Source organism: Betta splendens, chromosome 2, assembly GCF_900634795.4.
Source record: "Betta splendens chromosome 2, fBetSpl5.4, whole genome shotgun sequence".
In the NCBI taxonomy this organism is placed as follows: Eukaryota; Metazoa; Chordata; class Actinopteri; order Anabantiformes; family Osphronemidae; genus Betta; species Betta splendens.
Genome location: NC_040882.2, coordinates 12,009,623 through 12,033,463, shown reverse-complemented (window position 1 = coordinate 12,033,463; position 23,841 = coordinate 12,009,623). Strand labels below are relative to the sequence as shown.

The 23,841-nt window shown below is 43.6% G+C and overlaps 2 protein-coding genes across 6 annotated transcripts; both read left to right on the top strand.

The window, feature by feature from the left end:
- Positions 1-2,824: 2,824 nt before the first annotated feature.
- cd99 (CD99 molecule) lies at positions 2,825-14,658 on the top strand. 4 transcript variants are annotated; one of them, XM_029139503.2, is made up of 13 exons: positions 2,835-3,155; positions 4,050-4,082; positions 4,437-4,502; positions 5,456-5,488; positions 5,650-5,694; positions 5,796-5,828; positions 5,999-6,052; positions 6,293-6,370; positions 7,787-7,819; positions 8,660-8,680; positions 12,321-12,437; positions 12,604-12,657; positions 13,078-14,658. In XM_029139503.2, exons 1-13 carry the CDS (start codon positions 3,092-3,094, stop codon positions 13,104-13,106), a joined length of 660 nt encoding a protein of 219 aa, XP_028995336.1. In that variant the 5' UTR covers positions 2,835-3,091; the 3' UTR covers positions 13,107-14,658. The 4 variants fall into 4 exon arrangements, with proteins under 4 accessions (XP_028995344.1, XP_028995348.1, XP_028995336.1 ...); XM_029139505.2 differs by having other exon boundaries at positions 2,838-3,155; positions 6,293-6,364; XM_029139511.2 differs by lacking the exons at positions 12,321-12,437; positions 12,604-12,657; positions 13,078-14,658 and adding an exon at positions 9,121-10,192 and having other exon boundaries at positions 2,825-3,155.
- Positions 14,659-15,342: 684 nt separating this feature from the next.
- On the top strand, positions 15,343-21,391 carry gyg2 (glycogenin 2). Of its 2 annotated transcripts, none has more exons than XM_029142919.3 (9): positions 15,343-15,524; positions 15,948-16,086; positions 16,174-16,348; positions 16,777-16,939; positions 17,028-17,154; positions 17,865-18,057; positions 19,172-19,288; positions 20,109-20,221; positions 20,603-21,391. In XM_029142919.3, the coding sequence occupies exons 1-9, from the start codon at positions 15,518-15,520 to the stop codon at positions 20,778-20,780; spliced, it is 1,212 nt and encodes a 403-aa protein (XP_028998752.1). In that variant the 5' UTR covers positions 15,343-15,517; the 3' UTR covers positions 20,781-21,391. The 2 variants fall into 2 exon arrangements, with proteins under 2 accessions (XP_028998752.1, XP_028998753.1); XM_029142920.3 differs by having other exon boundaries at positions 15,345-15,524; positions 20,096-20,221.
- Positions 21,392-23,841: the final 2,450 nt, after the last annotated feature.

Below are 23,841 nucleotides of genomic sequence, written 5' to 3'. Positions count from 1 at the left end.
CAGAGTTTAATCCTGTTGGAGAAATGTTGTCACTGTTGATCACATAGTTAAATCATTTTCTTTCTGAACCAGTTCTGTTCTATGTATTTAATGAGCTAATTTTATAAATGTCATATGCAAATGTAAATCATCATTAGGTTGATAACACAATTGTGCTTTGCCTCATGTTTGATAGACTATGGGACAACTGACAGCATGGATCATTGCACATAATCTGGTTCTTTTACATGTTTTCTGTTAGGAGGAATTTACTATTTTTGGGTTTTATGTTTAATCTGCTGTAAGCACTAGTGAAGTAGACATTTATCTTACTGCTGAACTGCTGCCCTGTATGAACTCTGTTAACGTTTGCATTAACTACTGTATGTCAAGCACAGGGCTCCGCGCCACGGAAACAGACACTGACTGAAACTTGGTTGCAAGTGAACACACGACGTTACTGTCACGCCATCGCCTAGAACATATTGAGCTTGGCGTTCTCTTTCCCTTTCCTCCGCAAGTATTCCTGTCCAGATCTTCAGATACTTCTTGAATATCCTCATTGTCTGTCTGCGATGCCTTTTACATTACCTTGTTTCACTCTCTTCCTGACATCAGGATTATTAAGCAAATGACAGATGTACTTTTATTGTCAATACTATTGCAAGATTTAATAAATACTGTTAATACTTTTAACCAGTTCTGAAGTCCATTTTAAATTAAATTACATATATAAATATAAATTATAAATTATAAATATAATATAAATTACAGTACCCACACTAATTACTCCACAAAAAAACTGACTGAAAAATATGCTTGAATATGATATTGGAAGCATAATGCATTTATAGGACAAAGTTACAGAAATCTTGTGGTTTATTTGTGTTAGGGAAATTGTTAGTTCCCTGCAAATCTTAAATAAAGCAGACACAGTTGAGACCTTCTTCAGGATTTTACTTGCAAGGAGTGAGCAGTTTACAGCAAAGGCAACTTCCGCTCACTGAAGAGAAGACAAGGATTCAGCTCATAATATGTATTGCTTTCTGGGAGGTGCATAGTCACACAGAACGTGGGAAATATTTCCTGCACAAAGCAAGCATTGGGCTCATCAGATAAGGATGCTACACACCGGTACTCCCTATTTCTAGCAGAGCAGAAGGGAGAAAACTTCAAGGCTATAGCACAGCTAACGAGGCTTCAGAAAAATATGTTTCAATGATTAAATGTAGTATTTTTCCAATAATTTGAATACAGTTTTATAAGCCTTTCCAGACTTATGTGCAGTTATTAACATCTTGCCTCTAGGCACCAGGTAATGATTAGCAGCATCTAGCTGCAGTATAACAGCACAGTGAAAATGTTATGTATTGTTGTTTGATGTCTATTATTGTACAAATAAATAATAATAAAGCACGTTCCCTAATAGAAGATGGATGTATTAAAGAATGATAGATCAAACAAAGCTCAGATGCAGGACTAAAAACGACATTATTAAAGTAGTATGTTAAATTGTTTTTGAAAGAAATAATGAAGGGTGGCACGGTGGTGCAGTGGGTAGCACTGTCGCCTCACAGCAAGATCTGGGTTCGATCCAGGAGCGGCCCTGGTGCCTTTCTGTGTGGAGTTTGCACGTTCTCCCCGTGTTTGCGTGGGTTCTCTCCGGGATCTCCGGCTTCCTCCCACAGTCCAAAGACGTGCATTAGGTTGATTGGACTCTCTCCATTGCCCGTAGGTGTGAGTGTGTGAGTGAATGGTTGTCTGTCTATGTGTTGCCCTGCGATGGACTGGCGACCTGTCCAGGGTGTACCCTGCCTCTCGCCCGTAGCCAGCTGGGATAGGCTCCAGCACCCCTGTGACCCCGCACTAGGGAGTAAGCAGTTTAGAAAATGGATGGAAAAATAATGAAGTTTTACAATGATTGGACCTACACCTTCATCATGTATACAGATCTGAGCCAGAAACCATGCATGGATGGGGCCAGAGGATGTGAAGTGTTACCCCACACACACAAATCTTTACACCTCATATCACATTTCAAGAGTTTCCCCTACATTATGACACCAAATGCTTTCAAATAGCCCTGAAATTGACATTTTTGAGAAGACCCCCCAGAAAATAGGCCTAGGGTGTAAAGGTTAACTCATCACTGTTGAAAATGTGTTCTCAATTCCCCAGAAAATTCACCTTTGATGATAATTTTAAATTAAATTGAAACACTAATTTCAAAGAAATATTCATCCTATAAGTTTATTATGTGAAATTGAGTGAAGATTATCAGCCACGGTAAGAAATGCACTATTTTGTAGACATCTTATCAAAGGTTTCCCTTTATTATGACACCACAACAATACTAATTTTATTATGGATTTCAGGAAGCTATACTGGAGCCTATAAAGATGTTTCGAAGAGCAGATTTAGAATGGACACAGATCATCAGCTGCAATAAACCTGCCTCCACTAGGTGGCACAAAGCACCATCAGAATCCAAACCCTGCCACCATCTGCACCTCCACCAGCACCTTTGTAGAATGTGTTCAAAACGAAAGATGATACAATGCAGTAAATCATAAAATACATTTATGTTTTATATAATACACATGTGTAACAGCTCCACCTTTGTTACAAAAGTACTTTCAAAATAAAATGATCAAACTAACTTTATTATTAAAAAAAGATCTTACTGTAGTTTAGTTTGTTAGTATAGTTCATGTTTGATTGCTTCACCGCTTGTTCTCTGCTCACGTTCCTTTTAATAACAGTAAAAATCAATTGTTGTGATGCGCTTAAAGGTGCCGCCCCTGGCACAGGCCGACACACCCAGTCTGCGCTTAACGTTGGTTCTGCACACACCGCCTAGAGGCCCGACACAAGAACCGGGCTCAGGTAAACTCTTAGACCACACGACTGGAGCGGAGCGGGACGGACACAGACTCCATCGTAGAAGCTAGAAGTTTACAGTAGTTTTTTGGTTATAGGTCAGCGCTTGTTCATCCAGGCTGCAGTGTAAAAGGACACCAGCGCGCCTTAAAGCGACGCACGGAGACTAAACTTAGACTGGTTCATAAAAGCAAGGAGAAGCTGCGACGGAACAAACAGCGCCAGACTCGCCATGAAGTTCGGTGTGAGGATTATTTTACTGGTGGTTCTGGTTACCGGGACGTTGACCCAGGAAGGTGAGAAACTGGTTCTGATTGTTGTAGAAAATGACCGTGTGCCGCTCAGTCAGTCTTTTTTCAGACTTTATTTAGCACGACTCACATCTGTGACTGAAGCCTTGATATAGAAGTGTCTTTTGCTTTATTTCGGTCTGGTGCATTGTTTCCTGTGTGAAACTGAGCCGTGACCACAGGCACGCAGAGCGCAGCGCCGTGGCACGACGTGTGGGCTGCCAGTTACAGCAATGGCCCCGTTATGGTTTATTCTAATTCCTATTATGGATGTGTTTGTGCTCATTCTCCACCATAAAGGTCTTTCAACGAAATATTGTTTTTTCCCTGCTAATGGGCCTTTACTTAGATGGAGCTTCACAAATCCACATCTTAAGATTCTATTAAAATACAACCAGAAGCTCAATTGTTCTTTTGAAGTTCAGTTTGATACTAACACACACAAAGTCACAGTGTCCACATGAGCTGTTCCACTTCCACTAAAGTTTGTTGGTGTGTGTTTCCGAGCGTCTGCATTAACGTAGTGTGTTACAAGTGTCTGGGCAGAATGTGTTGGAGTGTTTCTTTATGGAAACCACTCACTGGCTGCTGCAGTGACTCATGCTCCAAAGCTGCCTGTGTGTGAGTCAGTGTTGCCACAGCAGCCAGAAAACAGTGTGTCCGACTGACACACGTGTTTCACTGTGGAGGAGAGAACACAAAGCAGTAACAGCTGGTTAGTGAAGCGCACAAAAATACTACAGGTACTCACAAAAAAATGAACCTTGATTAAAAATAGAAGTGCTTTGGTAAAAATACACTACAAACTCTTATTAAATCATTTACAAACTTCCTGCTTGGTGTAAAAAATGTTGCAAGTTGTGCTGATTTGTTGTTGTTTCTCACATGTCTCTCACTCAGGATTTGATCTGTCGGATGCTCTGGGCGACGCAGGTGAGTAATTACCTTAAAACTGCAGATAGTGTGGATGATTGTGGGAATTTATTCCACTGTTTAATGTGATCAGGACATATTACTGGCCCAGGTTGGTCTGTTGTGTTCCTCTAGGTTTGTGTTCAAAAGAATCATGAGAGCAAACTAGAAGCGTAACCAAGGAGTCACTGTTCCCTTTAGATATTGATTTAATGTTTATTTTTAAATTATTTATTCACTAAAATGTCTAGAATAAAGAAGTGATTGATGTCAAATAATTTTTCCTAAAATACCCCAAACAGTGTGAAGGTGGAGAGCATTGGAGATGTTGTGTTGTGTTCAGATACTAATACATTATTTCCTCTAATTGTTCAGATCCAACGCCCGCAAAACCTGCAAAACCCCAAGAGCCAAAGAGCCCAGAGAAGCCTAAAGGCGGTGGTTAGTATCCTCTCACCTTGTAACTCTGATAACAGCACAGCAGTGACTGTTTGACTATTTGATGTGTTGTTTTTATTTTGGTTATTTGTTAGTTCTTATCAAAATCAGTCTGCTACTGTAGATTGATTTGTTAAAAAAGTAAAGTTTTAGTCTAAAGTCTAAATTGTTAACTTTTTAAACTAAGCACCTGGAAGAGAGTCAGTAAGTGGATTAGGATTTAAAACAATCTCTATTTGTGATTAATGCAAATTATTATACTAAAGGTTGTCCGAATTAATAATTATCTCATTAACTTTCTGTATTAATTTTAATTCGTAGTGAGACACTGTATTTACATTTACAAACTAAAGTTACGTGAGCAGATGACTAATCTTATTTCTTCTCTCTCCCCTTGATTTTTATTGTTTAAACTATTGGTTCCTTACTTTTTTTTGAAAAATAAGTCTAGACAGTTACTCTCTGCTGAGTAAGAGATTTTGTGCGGCTTCTAGTTAGATTGTGACAGTAAATTCCCTTTCCTGGGTCAAGCTGAGTGTAAGCAGGAGTCTGTGTGTGGGTGTTGATGGGTGGGGTCTTAGTTTCCCTACTGTGTTAACAGTGGGCACAGACCATAATACTCTTATCACTGTCACTTGAGGCGTTGCTTAGCAACCATTAGCCACATAGTTTGCCTTTTCTCCACATACTCATGATTCCCAGAGGATGAGTCACAGCAGGGACCTCGTGATCATTCAACATTACACTGAAATCTCCATCTGCAAAAACAAATGCAAAATGGAGGTGAAATTAACACTGCATCTGCTGTTTGCTGTCAGGGTGATTGAAACAATTGTCAGACATGTAATTATGATTATTACTATTAGTGTAAGTTGATCAGCGATGACCTTTATTGGGCTGGAACACCTGTTTGCTGTCAGCATGTGTGGACTAATCACACTTTCCGTCCTCTTCAGGTGAACTGGACCTTCTGGATGCATTTGGCCCAGGTAAAACTCAGATGTCAGTACAACAGGCAGAAACACATCACTGTAGCTGAAGTTAAGGATCGGCTATCAAACCTGAACTAAACAAACTCTAGACAATTCTGGATGTGACACTTCCAACGTGGATCTGCCTCCTTTTCTTAATCAGTATTTTTGGTTTGCAGCTGCACCAACTCTGAAACCCAAGAAGCCAAGTTCTGGAGATTCAGGTTGGTTGAGTGATCCGTTTGTGAACCAGAAAATGTTACAAGAAAAAAACTTGATTTAAAAAATGTGGTTTATGTGTGACCTTCCTCTGTTTGCGTCTCAGGTGGATTCAATCTAAATGACGCTCTGGGTCCAGGTAAAGCTGCCAGACTCTGAAATTACAATGTTTCTGACTAAATCATGGTTCAGCAGTCGAACGGGATTAAACTCAGAAAACACTGCTACCTGTAACTCCACTTTAGTTCAGACTGACTGTGACAATTCCAGTTATACATTATTTCAAGTTTACAATTCCTGTTCCCACAGACACCAACCCCAAACCTGACAAACCTGTCATCAACCCACCAAAGAGCGGAGAAGGTTAGTGGCCATCACTGCTGCTCTGTCTCGTTGTTCCTGTCATTAAATCCCAGTGCAGTCCTGAGTGTGTCCTGTTAGTTTGGGTCTGTGCTGTAGAGCTTTACTGTCATTCAGAAAGTTTGGAATCGCTCCTACTTTGATTGAGTCCAGTTTGTATTATCATGCTGTGACAGATGGATTGTTTGTCTTTATGACCCTGTAGTAGGTTTTGGCTCTGATGTTTTTTTCCAATCGTTACAGGCGGTGGAAATTTCGGTGACTCTGACTTGGATGATGTCACTGGAGGAGACTACAAACCTGACCGCACAGGAGGTAAAGGTGCGACCTCTCTCCTAGAGTCCAGCTCCTGTCATTTCTGTCTGCCTGAAGGCTTTCTCCTCAATAATTATAAGGATTTCCCTCTGTTGCTGCGTATTGAGGTTCACAACCACTGACTCACCCAAGCTCAGAACTCACCCTGATCATCGTGTGTCATCGATGTTTCCTGAAGGGAACTGAAAACCGCAGAGGACGGTGACATTGTGTGTTTGACTGAACCAAGTTGAACCTTCAGGCTTCAGCTCACTTCCTCTCAATCATGTGTGTCCACAGTTGTGCTTTTTTATTTATCTATTAATTATTTACCTCCCATGCTTTAAATAGACTTGTGTACCTTAACTTTTATCAAACACTGACAGTTACACTAGACCACAGAGCTGAGGCAGATGATGATGTGTTGATCCTGCGCTTTTTGAACAACCAATTGACTTCCTGAGCCACAGGAGCTCAAATGGACACAGGGTCCATGAACAGGGAGATGTTACAGGTATCATCCTTTTCCAATAGTAAATGGTTACGAGTGAAATCAGAAACGTGTTTACTTAAATGAGGCTAAACTCAGATTCCCAGTTCCAGTAGTTACGCTCTGGGTGAGCGTGTGGAGCTCGTCTGCTCGGCATTAGAGCCTGAATCACACTGGACTGACAAAAGAGTGAGTTCATAGAAGGAACTCTGTGATTCCTCAGCCTGGACACATCTGAGCATTACTTCAAAGCTGAACGTGTAGTTTGGTAGTTTAGTTAGGTTTGACACTGGCCTCATATTGTCGAGCTGCTTCAAAACTTCTATGTGGGATTTTAATGAATTGCCGCCATTTTAAGCATCTATTATTGCACACTCTTTGTTTGTTCATGTAACTCTTCACACTGTTTATCAGGTTTTCTTGCCAATAACATTTCTACTATTTGACTCCTTCCAAAAACACAAGAATACTTAATGTATATTCTAGATATTCCAACTTATTTAAAACTTTTAGATTGAAGGTTTCAGTGTGTGAACGATTACACACATTAAAGTTTGTCTTTCTGTTGATCACTGTTACAGTGACATTTCTCGCTGCGCAGCTTTAGACCAGTTTGTACGTGGACTTGTTGTGGTCGGACGCTGGGAGGACGATCCCTGTGCTTTTCGGCTGCAGAATGGGAGGAATTAAAGAAAGGGAAGGACTGAAAAGCCACAGGCCTCCAGTGTAATTAAAGGCACATGCTTGTTTTTCACATTTGATCCAGCATGAATGAAGCAGCAGCTACAGTAACCTATTATTAACTGCAGCGCTGAGTATTTCAGAGGGGACTTTACCCACGGTGGATAGAAACCCAGCCTGTACTGTATAAAAGCACAGGTAACTGATCTGACGTCTGCCTCTGTCCAGTAAACGTCTCACTGACTCGTGTCTTTTCTCTGTTTTGAATCCAGGCCGTGCGGTGGATCCAGGGTATGATCCTCAGGGTAGGTGTTTGATCCTGTGTGTTTCTACCATATGTCTAGTTAGCGCTAGTTCATCCGTTGGGTTCAGTTGGGAAGGAGGAGGAGCGTCCTCATACGCAGCTCCTGCTCAAGGCCGCGCTTCAGTCTGCTCACTGCTGATAATGTAACTGCAGGAAGGTGTGATCTGCTGCACAACATGGCTGAATAACTAGAAAAACTAGTCACAGACAGGCGGGAAGACAGTTTTTCCTGCAGCACAGACATATGGTGTGTTTTATAGGAGGACAGTTACTATAGTAGTTATTTAAACATTAAGGTTAGTTACATATTTAGGGCTTTATATTTTTTATTGGTTTATTGGGCTTTGGTTCAAGGGTTTCAGGACTGTGACAGTCTCATTCCTTTCTTACAGGGCCTTTAGTTATTGTGTTCAGTGTGTTAGCAGTGTGTTTGTACTAGTGCTACAGTATCAGCAGGTCACAGGTCCTGTTCATTTGTGCAGGAATGCTGGGTCTGAGTCTAGCTATCACTAGGAGATAAGAGGGTACGTGTTGGACAGGTCACCAGTTTATCTCAGGCCGCGGAGTCAGATAAACCTTTAAAACCCAAAACAATCAGATCAGCTGAATGGAGCCGACTCAGAGAAGAGGCTCCAGCAGAAACATGTTATTTATTGCATTGTGGGAAATGCAGGAGCTGATGTTTTTTAGTCTTGACCTATTTTAGGGATTCAGATTAAAGACATTAGTCCCTTGTGGTTCCCCAGGCAAAAGTCAAATCTCATGATAGTTTTGGTTTTCGTTTGGAAACGTCTGACCGTCACTGCCACTGTAGTTAATGTGTCGTCTGTCTCTTCCTCAGGTGGAGCCGATCATCCTCAAGGTAAATCCACCTCTTGTTCTGACCGTGTTCTGTGCTCTGCTGCATGTCCTTCCTGTCTTCGTGTGTAGTCTGTCAGCGTGAGTGTGGTCCCTGTGGAAACAATCTGTCCTTCTGCTTCTATTGGACGTTTCCTGTTTCCCGTCATTGAGGAGTTTTTTCTAACTGGTCCTGTTTGATCGAGTCCATCAGTTGTTGTGCTGGTGTTGTGTTTATTCCGCGTCCTGTCATTTAATGGGTTGTTTGTTTTGGCTTGATTCGGACTGGTCAGACTCTAGTTGAACTGTTCAGGCAGAGCTGGAGCGCTTGAGGTCTATTTACTCTTTACCAGGCAAAAGTGGTCGTTGAGGGCGATTTAACACTCACTACTGTAAGACCTTAATGTCCGACCCAGGGTCTGGTACCTTCAGGCTAAAACCCTGCTGCGATGTGTGTTGTTGCAGATGCAGGCCTCCCATGGGACCAGTTCCTGAAGATGCTAAATGCTAACATGCCAGAGGAATTCTATATGTGGATATCCAACTTAAAGCAAATCCTGACGCCTCTGGTGGACAGGGTCAGAGATCTGCTGCAGGCTATGCCCTGAGCTGTAGGTCCTGTTTGGGCTGAAGCTGTGCTCGTTAGCGGTTTACAAATGTTGGGGTCAGTGGCTCCTGCACATGATTCGGGAAAGAAATGTATATTATGGTGTTTGAGTTTGATCAGGGAAGTTGCTTTTTAATGATTTGAACAGTTTTTTAGTGTAAATTTAATGAGTTTGTAGAACAGTTCAGGACTCTGTACTTGACATTTTGGATTTATTGCTGTTTGTTGTTTCATCATATTAACCTTATACATATTAGGTTGATTGGACATTGTAGGAAACAGACAGAACCGCATACGGTGCTTTATGAGCATCAGGCACTCTGGTGCGTCTGTGTGTGGGTCACAGGATCACAGCTTTCATTAGTGAAGTGTCTTAAAATGATCTGAAAACCATGTATGTATGTGTATATTACAGCTGAGTGATATGAGGAATATCAAGCAGAGTTTGCTTGTGCAGCCAAACTTCTGTCATTAGTTGCGGTTCTCAGAGATCACTGACCCTGTGACTGTGGTGAACTGGAGGCCTGGCTTATTTGATGCTTTAAAAAGGTACATCAGAAGGAGGCTAAGGAAACAAACAAATACATGAACTCTATGCTCATTTACCTTTTTAGCACTTTTAACTTGCGTAGAGTAGTAGCTTTAAATTTGACATTAAGTACAGCAGGATGTGTATTTGTAATGAAAGCAGCTTGTGTCAAACCAGACTTTAAAAAGGAAAAGCTATAATATTTAAAATGTTTAAAATGTTTTCTTTAAGCATACGATAACTCTGGCAGAACTATTTTAGTTCAAAATTGATAGATTTTCTGGATTGTCTATATATTGAATTCTGTGAGGTCTTAAATTTGACTTTGTAAGATGCCTTGATGTGCCTTTTGTTGTGAATTGTCTCTACATAAATAAATTAAATTGAACTGATGAACCTGATATGAAGCACAGACAGATTTGGGAACACAGATCCAGACCTACTCTGGTTGCTTCACATGGATCCTTCTCTGTTATTTCACATAACAGCAGCTACTGTAGCTCACGCTTTCTGTTGGTTCAAATAGAGGCACTTGCTTTGACCTTTGACCTGTGGCCGTTCACAGACAGATGTGTTTAAACTGTGAATCTCTCATCAGTCAGAGGGTTATGGTTGGTTTAGAGCTGCAGCAGCACTAGTCTAATACCACAACAATGGCAGACATGAGCCATGCTGTGAGTCCTGTGATGGGCGTGTGTATGAATTCCTCTCCCCACCCTGCTCAGCTTCATGACTCATTCATCTGTTGTTAGTTCACATGCATGCATTAATGTTAAAGTGCTGCATGAACCTGTTTTACCTTTCATTAAATTACCTAAAGCACCAACTCTAAACACTGCTCAGCTTCACAACTGACAGCAAAGCTCCTGAGTGTTTGTTTCCTGAGTTCACTTGGTTTGTGTCTGTGTCTGGACTCGCCTGGTTTCCCTCTATGGGTCCTAACAGCTCGATCCCTCCAGTCTTCAGCCGGATCACACATTCTTCACATAGCCGGCGTTTTAATCACCGCGCTGACATCTGCTCTGAGTGTGTGAACGTTAGCTCCTACCTGTTGGATCAGTTGAAGCTTCTGCCTGAGGTGATGGGTTCTGTTTCTGTTTCTGCACTGACTGCTGTGTTACAGCCATTGAGCAAAGTAATAAGATACTGAAGCTGAGCTGTGGGAGAGTCAGCACTTAGTGGACGCTGTTTGATGTATAGTCTATAGCAGACATTAGAGGCCTCTAAAACTTAATGAATAATTAATTGTGAATATATTTCAGAGTAAGCATCAGTGAAGAACAACTGAGAAAGCTACAAACAGTGTGTCATACTTTTTAACAACAGTGTTTCAGTATTAATCCACTTAATTGCTGTTTCCATGGATACCGTGCAAACAGGACGTGAGAGCCAGCTTAGTCTCTGTACATTGTTCTTCTTCCTGTTTCCTCAGGAAATCAGTACTTTTAAGACATAAATGACTTTAGATGTTTTCTCATCATCACACTAATCCTACACATGCTGCGTCTCCCCGCTCTGTATCTGTGTTTTGCATGTGTGGCCATGAAATGAAGACCTGCAGACTCAGTGGAAACACACCAGGCTGCTAAGGGTTAAATAAGTTTGTGGAGGATCAGATGTCTCATAAACACACATAGACACAAATGGCTGCAGGAAAGGATTTAGCAGAAAAGCTGCACCACGCCTTCAGGTGTCCTGAAAGAGTGCGGGAAAAAAGAGTGTTGTCGACGTGCTCAGCAGTTTCTGTTGTCTGTTTGTTGAACACCATATGTTGGTAGCTGCATCTCCAAAGACACATGACTCGCCCGTGACTCACTGAGTTTTGGATCGTGCCAACTAAGAGAACAGCCAGGCCTATTATTCATGAAGTGTGTGTGTGTGTGTGTGTGCGCGTGTGCACGTGCATGTGTGTGTGTGTATGTGCGTGCGTGCGTGTGTGTGTATGTGCGTGCGTGCGTGCGTGCGTGCGTGTGTGTGTGTGTGTGTGTGTGTGTGTGTGTGTGTGTGTGTGTGTGTGTGTGTGTGTGTGTGTGTGTGTGCGTGCGTGCGTGGGCCACACCCTGCCCTTGAGGTTGGGTGTTTCTGCTTTTGTGGACGCCGCCTCCTTTTTATTCTTCTTTGTTCACTCATTCCTGGCCCCGTTTAACGACTTCTGTGCTGCTTGAGCTGAAAATGTTAAAAGTCTGCGACTCTGTGCAAACGCTTGTTTACCTCCTGCTGAAGTTCATTTTCCAGACTTCTTTGCAATGTTTTCCAGCCTGTTTTTCCACTGGACGTTAATTCAAGCTGGCACTAAAATGCTGTTTGCTGCCACCTTGTGGAGACATGAGGCCATGACAGTTTATAGAGGATATTGAAGCCCTGTAAAAGAAGCTCAAACATTAGGATTAAATGTATTTATTTTACTGATGCATCCTTTTGAATGTCTGCTTGGACATGAAACCAAAGCTCCTACTCTTCTGAACTCAAATTGCTTCAGATAATATATGTTGAATTCTTGTGTTTGAGGTGAGTGTTTTTGTGCTGCAGAGACTGGATCCGGGCCCATTGCAGGAATCGTCAGCGCCATAGGAGTCGCTCTGGTGGGAGCAGCATCCAGTTACATGGCGTATCAGAAGAAAAAGCTCTGCTTCAAGCTGCAGGGAGGTCAGTGACTCCGTCATAAACCGTGACATCAGTGATCAGCCTCATGCGACACGTGACCCCTGTCCTTCAAACCAACTGCTGCTTTTGATACTGTGCCTGATTCACAATCAAGTAGAAGTTTAAGTGGCAGTAGAATCATGACACTGATGATATGTTCTTTGTTTAGGTGCAGATCCAGAGAGTGGTAAAGGGCAGCATGGTGCTCAGTCTGACCCCCAAGGTAAGTTACTGCATGACGGGAAACAGCTCCAGGACTCTCACTGGCATTTATCACGAGGGAGGCTGTAGATCAGTGATTCATCAGTGGGATCAGACGTTTTCCTCCTGCCCTGCTGATCTGGAGTCAGACTCAGCCTGTTAAATGAACGAGTATTTTTACAGAGTAATGGATTATTACTTGTAAAATAAGATGTAAGTTACATATTAGTGTCTAAACTGTATCAGTCTGATGAGATCAGATCAGTTTCTCTGTAACATTAACAGTAATATATATTCACCAGAATGACAGTGACTCCATGTTAGTGTTTGAGACTGAAGGTGGGTCTGACCTGACACCTGCTGGTGAACCGCTGATAGTGAACTGTCTGATTCAGTTGTGTTCTTTAACCATTAACTTGTCGTTCTGTCTTTTAAATCCTAGTTTTCAGCGACCTGCTGAGAACCAACTAGTCGTGATCCCACTTCAGCCACGACTTCATTCAGCCTAAATCAAGTGTCGTGTGACCTTTGTCTGGACTGGGAGGCGTTCTCTGGGTCCATGTGCTGCCAGATTAAACTACAATTTAGAAACTGTAACATTTTGATTTTAAGTTTTAGAATAAAGGATTTTGATAGTCTTTTGTGTTGACGTGCTGGAGCTGTGTGTTTTACTGTCCTGTTAGTTTTAAATAGAAGCCACCTGAGTAGAATGTACTGCATCATGCAGGTAAAGGTCTGTTACATGTTTTAGCTCTGTGTTCCTGTGGTGACACAGCTGGCAGCAGAACACAAAAGTTGTGTGTTGTTTTGCTGTTTTTTTAAGTCTTTGTTTTTGCACCTTGAATCTTAAACAGCTTAAACTATTTTCGGTCTCTCTCTCTGGAGATTATGGTTTTATATGTACAGGGTTGAATAAACGTCTTGTTGCCTCCACCTCGGCCCAGTTGACACGAGTAGATTTCAGAATCCACTTATTCTTTTAATTGAAAATCTTCAAACTCAGAATTTGAAAGAAATAAACCCACAAGCACTGGGCAGAGGTTGAGTGACGTTTCATTGTTTGTTTGTCATCTGCACCAACTCAACGCTTCCTGTAGGTGTTTGTGGATGTAATGAGTCAGGATGTGTTGAGTTCACTGACAGTATGATAGTTAAAAAGCTGCAACGTGTAAATAATTAGAAACGCTGAAAACATTTGTTTCTATAGATTTTCTGATGCTCTGTGCTGTGGACACATGGATTTTAATGTTGCTTTTCTTTGTACACACAGATGAAGTGAAGTGAATGAATTGAAACTAAACCAAAGTGTTCTGTGTGGTTCAGGGAAATAACTGTGGATCACTTCCAGCAGTTCAGGCTGCTGCAGTGACAGACATGAATCAGGAGCTTTATCATTATCTGAGGTAACTTTTTCACAGACTGTATTTAAACATGACATGTGCTATGTATGAGCTTTTTGCTTATTATTGTGTTGGGGATTGACCCGTTTTACTTTGCACTGCAAAACTCACGTCTTTCTGTAATTTAGGCCTTTAACTGCTTTTGTTTTTGCATCTGTAATAATAATATTCTACATGATAACTACAGCATGTGTAAATTCAAACTTAGTATTAGCCTCTTTCAGTTCATTGTTTTAGTTTTACAGTCCAGAGTTCACATTAAATGAAGACAACGCATGTTACATAGCTATTAAGCACAGTGGGCGTTTAGGAGCTGAAGGGTTTTTCTCAGGAGCCGTTTGAGGATCAGAGCAGCAGCCGTGAGACACTGAGGCACAAACACTCAGCATCTCATTGTATTTCTGTGCCTTCATGTAAAGAAGCGTCATGCAGCTGTGAACTGTGCAGGTTCCTCAGTGTCTACGTGGTTCTGTTCTGGCCTCAGCGCCTCAGATGTGTTTTGGGAACATTTTGTTTTCACACTAGAGAACAGGTCTCACTCTGTTATTGTCTCTGATGATTAGATGAATGTTTCTCTGTGATTGATGTGTACATGATTTAAATAAAAATGGTGGTGTATTTTATTTCTGTCTTCTATTTCTGTTTATACTAAGATTAAACTGATTTACTGTTCTGCACTGGTTCAGTCCGGTAATCAGCTCTTTATTCTTCACCTGTGGGTTTGGGTTTTGTACTTTGTGTGGATTTGATTAAATTCTTCGAAACATTAGAGATTTTGAGAGGTTTGGAGAATCTGTGTTTCTGTGCGACTGACTCTGGGCTGGATTGTAAAAATCTGACAGTTTGGATTCTTCTCATTACACATTGACTGAATCCAAGGTCTCCTAATTGCGCCTGTAATGTTTTCCTTACGTTTTTTAGCTTCATCTTTCAAAACCAACCAGACTCTCCAGGAGAACCCTGACCACCTGGTCCCCTCAGTAGCCCTCAGTTATTTATTGTACTTAGCTCACAATTTCATGTAATTAACCTTTATTATTTTTTATTAATCATTTTTTAGCTGCTTTGATCAATTTTTAGAAGTGTCATACTGTATGAGGCTATGAGGCTAAGGTATTTTGAACAATTTTTACTGTCCTGTACCAAAGCATCCGAGCTGATTGAAGCTCCAGTCTGTTGCACAACACTGATCAATGTTCCTGGTTCAGTGGCCACCTGAACAAACCGATGAGCCGATGGCTTCCCTGTGCTGTTGGAGCAGGATGGGGGTGTGTCTTCATACTGCAGCGTCACAGTGATTCATCCTGTCGGAGCCTCTTTCTAACTGCAGGACACTACCACCAACAGCTGCTGCTGCTGCTGCAGGATGAGACGTCGTCTGGACCCTCGTGGATGAGTCTCGTGCACCAGGGAGCCTCAGCAAACGCGTTCCTGATCGCTGTGGTGGATTAAAGTGACAGGGTTCTGATTAAAGACTCAAAAATGTCAAGTAAGTGAACATTATTTTCCTTTAGTCCGGAGAATGTGAACTCCAATTATAATCTAGTACTGAAGAGTAAAGTGCCTCAGTCAGACATTTGACCTCTACACGTCCTGTACCTTTAATAAGTCAAACACTAACCCAAAGCCCAGTTTCAGCTCTGATCCTCGATCAGATCTGAATCTGTCGGTCAGTTTCTAAATAAAGAATACAGTGTCCGAACCCAGAACCGACTCCACTGCCAGCTGACATGTGACACCACCACAAGGTTGGGTTTTCTCAGCGTCTGACTGCGGGCCAGCAGAATATAACCATGACCTGCCTGTTATGTTGACACTACAGGCAGACGTTTAGCATCTGTAGCCAGCTGGCATGAAGTAAACATGGCTCTGCCTCCTCCTGCTGCTGAGTAAACGCGTGACCTCTCTGCAGCTGCCGAGGCCTTTGTCACACTGGCCACCACAGACACCTACTGCATGGGGGCAGCAGTCGTAGCCAGGAGTCTGCGGCGGCACGGGACGACTCGCAGCATCGTCACCATGGTGACGCCTAATGTGTCCCAACAGTCAAGGTGGGTGTGATGTATCTTGCTTTATATACATGCTTTCTTGTTAGTTGAGACTGAAGCTTCGTCCCAGCTCTCTCATCTGCGTGACAGGCTTTCTCTGGAGTCCGTGTTTGATGAGGTCATCGTGGTGGACGTGATGGACAGCGAGGACCGTCTCCACCTGTCCCTGCTGGGACGTCCCGAGCTCGGCATCACCTTCACCAAGCTCCACTGCTGGACCCTGACCCAGTACAGCAAGTGTGTGTTCCTGGATGCTGACACGCTTGTAAGTTCATCAACCACATTAATGTGTCCTGACTGTAGCATGAAGAGACTTGTGCCACTTTCCTCACTAAACTACTGAAGCACCGAGCAGCCAAGGAAATTCTACTGGAAACTAACACAGGGCCCTGAGCACAAAGCGTGAACTGGGTCACTGGTCAACTGCAGTTTACTGAGTCAACATGGAAAGTTCATGCATTCATCCTGTGAACTGCTGGTCAGTGGAGTCACGTGCTCAGTGTTTGATGTTGCGCTGCTGTAGCCTTTTGTTTATTCAGTGTGTTGTCATTGACATGTAGCTGGAAGATCAACCGCAGCAACACACGAGAGTCTCAGGGTTAAACAGACACTGATGCACATACGGGAGTTTGTATGGATGGAACTTACTCATGCATTAAACGCTAACGATGCTGCTCCACTTCACCGCCGCAGGTTCTGTGCAACGTGGACGAGCTGCTGGACAGAGAGGAGCTGTCGGCCGCTCCGGATCCCGGTTGGCCCGACTGCTTCAACTCGGGCGTGTTTGTCTTCAGGCCTTCGCTCCGCACCTACGGCCGGCTCCTGGACCACGCCCTGCGGCACGGCAGCTTTGACGGTGCCCCGCACGCCGCTGCTCTCCAGGACAGCAGGTTAGCAGGCGTTCACACGGGCGTCACTCATTCACGGGTGCGTGTCGCCTCCAGGAGGAGACCAGGGGCTGCTGAACTCCTTCTTCAGCACGTGGCCGGTGGACGACATCAGCAAACACCTGCCCTTCATCTACAACCTCAGTGCCAGCTCCATCTACAGCTACCTCCCTGCTTTCCAACAGTGAGTGTCTCTTGTAGTGGATGATGGACACATACAGTAGGTTCAGATGTGTGACTATGCTTCATGCATCCCAGCAAAGCAGCTTCTATTAAGGTCTGAAGATGCTGATCATAAAAGGGCTGAACGACTTTAGCATCGGTGACGTTAATAGTGTTACACTGTTGTCCTGGTTTAATTTGTCTAGGCCTTATTTACCTTGGTATTAATGGCTGAATGCATTATAGTAAATAATCTCCTTAGACATTACATAAGTCAGGAGAAGAGCAGCAGAGAGCACTGAAGTGATGTTGTGCATTATCAACTACTGTAGCTTTCAAAGTATTTTAGCAAAAAGAAGAGACTTGAACCAAACCTGCTGCATGTTATTGCTTAACACCTAACTCACATCTGAAACCGTCACGTTGATGACAGAAGCACCTGCAGGTTTTGTTTCGTGGCGTAATGAGACAGAGCGGCGAGTCTTCGCCAGGCAGCTGCTGACGCGTGTGTGCGCGTTAGCTCATTATCAGGCTCAGCTCCGCTTTAATCCTGCACACTCCTCTTTCATCTGTCTCCTCACGTTGTACTCAAAGCACGAGGTTAAGCGCAGGTTGCACAAATGAATTGACTGCAGTGATTTGCATACTTTCATGTTTAACGTTTCACTGTGACAGAGCCGAGCCCTGTAGAAACACACGCTCTAATGCCGACGGCGGATTCTCCCCCTGCAGGTTCGGACATAACGCAAAGATCGTCCATTTCCTGGGACCGGTGAAACCGTGGAGCTCCAGCAGCTACAGAGACCACGGCTGCTCCCACACCATGGAGCAGTATGTGCAACTGTGGTGGAGGGAGTATCTGAGTCACACGTCGCCCTCAGAACCAGAGGACCAGCCCGGACAAGATGCCGTGGACACGCAGCAGGTACCAACATCTGGGCCCTGAGACCTCATCAGCCTCATCACCGCCCATCACTCACGCTGTTCCTTGGTCAGAGCAATCATCACAAGGCCTAGTTGAAAAACCAAGTGAAGCAGCAGATCCAGCAGACGAGATGTGCTGATGATGCATTTTCTTTGAATGTCAAGATGGAACCTTTTGTTACCAGCAGTGAAATGTTAGTTGATCTACAAGGCAAAGATTAGTTTTAGATTTTTTTTCATGAACTTGGTTAATTAATAATGCTTTGATACATAATTGGTCAAAAAACAAAGAGAGAGTGAATGAAAAACAAATCAGTATTAATCCAATGGAAACCTGTGTTTGAGGCCTGAGGGGTTCCTAGTTTTGCTGTTGACGAGCTCCTCGTCTTTGCTCGTCTCCACTGTCGCTGCTGAAAAGTGTGTTTTCCTGTTAAATCTTTCAGATTCACACTTGAGTTTTTCAGTTCAGCCATAAGATCGCTTCAATCCTCCTGAATGCAAATTAATGTCTTGAGACGCCATCAGAAACCTGTAATATTCCCCAAAGTGTTTTCCTTCCTCCCTTGTGATTCTGTTTCTCTCTTATTGAAATGCTTTATGGTTTATGACTGAGACACTTTAACTGCAGTTTTCAAACGCAAATGGCGAAAGAAGTTTTACTTTTTTTGAAAATCTCCATCAGCCCAAAGTTATAAAAGTTCTTATTGGCTATGAAACACTGATGCACATTGTTCCAAGTTGGTGCTTGTGACGATCTTACATGTTTCCTCTCATACTCTCTGCCTCAGTTCATTAAGCCTGAGGCTCATAGAGACTATGGTTTATGATCTTTTATCATTTTTATGATCAGCTTCATGTGTCCAGGGTGGATGCGTTTGCTGACCCTCATGCTACAGTATAACATTTCCCAACAGAACAGCAGGATCAGGACTGTTTAGTGTTTGTTTTTGGCCTTGGATATTTTTAAGATTGGGTTCCATCATGTACAGATTGATCATCATCAATTTGTTTGGAATTGATTGTTTCTCTGATCTCTGCTGTGACCTCAACGCTCACACTTTGCAGTAAGTGAATGCAGCCTCTGGTCGTTTAACTTCCTCTTTCATGTTTTGCAGGTTCATAAAAGTGAAAGCAAGACGGCAGTTGGTGAAAAGTTGGACACCTGCTGTTCCCTGCTCGCACATTTTTCACCTCCAGCGGAAGGTCTTCATTCACCAGCTGAACCACAGAAGGTACAGTAAACTGACCAATGAATTCGTTTTTTAACTTAAAAGAAATAAACCTTAGCAGCACTCTGCAATTTCTGATTAGCTACTCTCAATATTTATGATTTTCATTTAGATCTTCACTTTTTCAGTGTTGCTATAATGAATGATTTTTCTGTTTTCTGGTGCTGTACACAAGCAAAATGAATGAGAGAAGGTTATATTAACTCTGGTTTGACGTCTAGTGTAGTGCCAGCTGTCACAGTAGGGAGTAGGGTACAAGGTCACTTACTGTATGTCTGCCACATGTAAAGTGTGTGTTTTTCCCCTTCACTGTACTACTGATCGATGAGGTCAGAGGTCAACGTTCAAAGAGCTACCGACAGATGAACGCCTTCCTTTAAACGGTTAATTTAAAGCAGCGATTACTACTGTAACTGATATTCAGTGTAATGAATGACTCTATTAACCCTCTACTGTTTATAATGCATCGTGATTATTGTGTTGGGTTATTAGGCGGCTCCAGAGCCTCTCCTTGGTCCCAGCAGATGAGTCGTTTCATTTATGCACGTTTCTGCTTGGCTGCATTTGACTGCGGCCTGCGACACAGAAACTATTATTTACCGCCGCCCCCGAAGCTTCTCGCCGCATCTGTCATTTGTTCTTTTCACTTCAGCTTGATGTATGTGTTTATACAAGCTTGTAATATTAGCCTGAACAGACGCGCGGGCTACAGAGTGACAGCAGCCATGATCGCACATCAGGACGGCTCCACAGCGGGAGCGGAGCAGAACCGGCTTGTGTTTACAGTAATGAGTAACTGTTACTGTGTAGTTTTCCCACGCAGACACCAAACTGTCTGAAGAGGAGCCCGAGACGGCATCAGCTGGACAGACGGAGAGCCAGGACTCGGCTGTGGCCACAGAAGAGTCCGGCGGCAGTGAAGACGCTGATGCACACGTATGTAGAGCTGCTAATGCAGACGGTCGCAATTCATTCATCAGTCATTAATAAAACTGACTTTTCTGCAAAATGACCTGAAGTAGAAAACCAGGGTGATGATGGTGACTTGATCTGCATTTGAACAGGATATTGCATTTTAAGTTGATCATGAAGTGCTGGTCATTTTAAAATGAGTGAATTTTGTGAATGAACAATGACTAAATGTAAAATTATTAGAACACAGGTTCTGATTTCGACTTGAGGGAAAACTAAAAGCAGACAGTTCTGAAGTTGGCATCATTACATTCTGTTTGAAGACTCAGCCTGAGCAGTGGAGGTGATGTTGTGCTAGATTCCCTTTGAACGCTGATTTGTTATTCTGGCGTTTCATCATGGCAGACGGCTGCAGACCCGGAGAGAGAGCGTCAGGAGCACCGAAGGCTGTGGGAGGCCGGACAGATCGACTACCTGGGCAGAGACGCCTTCCACAACATCCAGAGGATGCTGGACCGCTTCCTGGACTAGAACCCGGCGCCATATGACTCACCCACACCTGTCCCTGCAGCTTGAAGCCTAAAAGCAGTGGGACCTGTGGGATTCCGGCTTTGACTCCATATTTATGCTACAGCGCCTCCTTAGTGCTCAGTGACGTGTACCACTCCCATCAGGCCTGACATCTGCACCACACTTCAAAATAAAATACCAGAAGTAATTTACATGATAACGTTTGCGCTTCGTAATAACTCATCTGAACGCACTTAAATATCAGGAAACTGGGAACCGGTAGTAAACCTGTTTTTACCTGTTGGCAAAAGCTACTGTACGTTATGAAGAAAACCGGATGGATTCATTCAAGCATCAGGACGACCTTGAAGAAAGCTGCATTCTGCAGGATGCTGAAGCTCGGTCAACAAAGAAAATGATTTCAAGCCAACCTTCCCGTTCACTGGGAATTGAAAACACAGGTCCTGGAAGATTTGAGTGGCTGCCAGTCATCTGTCTTGATCCATAGAACATCTGGGATTTGAGGAATTCAATTGCAGCAAAGCTTGAAATGTTTGTGACCTGGAGGCTGTTTCCAGGGAAGAACAGTCAGGAAATATACGTCTGCTATCACGTTTTCAGCAGGTCATACAGAACAAAACATGCCTTAAGTACATAAAGGAAAATAAAAATAATTTTAGAGTACTGTATTTCCTGAATTTCTTGAACATTTTTAATTGTCCTCATTTGACCTGTACACTGCAGCCCTTGTGTTGTAGTAAAAGCTGAGTTAATGATCTGTGCCTGTTTGTGCCGTGCGATCCCTGCTTCCTGTTTGGTCTTAGTTCCAGTTTCTGACCATGCGACTTGTGGCTCTAGCTTCATTAAAATCAGAACCCTGTCGTTACATTTTCACAGATTTGCAGGGTAGCAGGAGGTTTGGTTTGTCAGCTGTATCAACCAACCAACAAACTACTAACGCACTAAGACTTTTCCCATGTTTCATTCATTTTCTTATCACTAAATTTTAAAGCTTTAGTCTTTCTGCATGTTGTGGTTAAACACAGTGGTCTGCTTTATGCACTGGTCTTGTTTCCTACATTTTTGGTTTGGTTATTTTTTACATAGATCATTTGTAAACCTGCTGTTGCATAACTTTCCTCAAAACTCTAGAAATGAAGACATTCTACAGTAGCAACCAGGGGGATATTGGTAAATATTCATATATAAAAGCCTTGATAACCAAAGAATTTAATCTCAACAGCTGAAAACCACACATCCTTCCTGCTGCACTTAGTGTTGCTATGGCGCAGCAGCCCGTGGGCTTCTTGCTGCCTGAGCTGGTGTTCTATGGTTCCAGCAGGGGGCACTGTGGCTCTTCCATCCACAGCCGAAAGGCAGCAAATCAAGGGAGCGGGAGCGGATTAATAGATGTCTGGCTGCAGTCAACAAAACGCTGTGTGATCTCGCACTGTGCACTGAGGTGCGTGTAGCTTTCCCCGGCGTTCTCATAATGCGGACAAGCAGCGATGGAGAGATGCACAAAGCGGATGGCGCGAGGCGAGGTCAGACCGGGGGCAGAGCTCGGGCCGTCGGTGAGAAGGCCCCGTGGCGATCGCTCTGAGAGACGAGCTGGCGCAGCTCCCACTCGACTCCCATTCATCTAGATTAAGGCGCCAACGCCAGTCAGGTAGAAAGCGCTGGTTCTTCGTGACCGCCTCATTCATTAGGCTGCGAAAAAGGCAGCAGGAAGGAGAGACGAGTCCCTGAATGCAGCTTCTAACGCGGGGCGCCTCACAGAAGGAGTGCACGTCAGCCTCGCAGCATCTACTGCGAGGTTGGATTGGCATCGACGCGCGCGGCAAACCGAGGGATTAATGAACAGATGTGGCAGTAATCAAAGGTACAGAAAACACAGAGTAGTGGAGAACCTGCTGCTAAATGTCAAAGTCTGCTCACTTTCAAACAAGTGTCTTGGTTTTAATGAGCAGAAAGGGTGGAACCGTTACTGCTGGGTGGTTTCAGAGACCTCCTTCACGTTGCGTCCCAGTTACAAAATATGTGACTCAAACGCATTAAAATGTTTGTGGAACAATGTGGGGCCAGAAATATGTCAGCGTTGATGAACCTGACAGGACATCTGCCTCTAACTCTATGTATAGTAGTGCTTGTGTCAATCTAAGGAACCTGAATTGACTTGTTTGTTTATTTCACTGTTTTTCTTTGATTTTGATGAACACTAACCTATAACGCGCCGTCTGGGACTCGTCGCTGGCCTGATGAGCGTGGGAGCTTTCTGCTTGGAGCGCCTGCGGTCGGATGATGATTGTGGACGGAGCAGGTGTCGGCGCCGTGCCGGTGCCAGACCGGGCCCAGCTGCGACGCGGTCCGCGCTGCCTGGAGACGGCGTGGATGAGAGGGAACTGTGACGACTGTCAGGGCATCCTGAGCGCCTCCATATGCTTTGGTTTAGATGCTTTGAACCGCCCCCCCCTTCGCTCATCATGTGCGGTAGCCGTCGCATTGCTTCACATTCTAATGGCCCCCAATTTGTGCCATGGAGCTAATTGGGGATTAGGACCGTAATGACAGTCAGCTGCTCGGGGCCGTGCTTTTCCTGATGGGGCGGCGCAACAGGGTGAGGCTGATCCGTGTAGCGCAGACCGAGCCACTGACTGACACAGGCGCCCACAGTTCGACAAGAAATCAGTCTGCAGTTCAGGCCACGGACGCGTTTGAGTTCAATTCATCTCCCGCTTCTGCTGAGACGCATTTTTCGTGGAGAGCTCATAAAAAGGGATTTTACATTTGGCGGCACCGTCCAAAACTTGTAAATTAGACATGAGTCCTGTGAATCCTTCCGAACCCAGACAGAATAAATTAATAAAGCTCGGCAGCGCGTTGGCCGGCGCTCGTCTTCCCGTCTGCCCATAGGCTCTAATTCCCAGAATCAGGGAGGTTCCAAAGTTTACAGAACAGCTGCTTGAACCTGAGGACGACTTTGTGGTTTTGTGTTGTGGACAACAATGAAAGGTTCCAGAAGCAAACATTAACAGATAACTGCTGCAATGCTTTATAAACACCAGGCTGCAAATGGCTACTGAATATTTTTCTGGATTTTCTTGCTGCATGTGTCTTTTTGGCACTGTTGATCA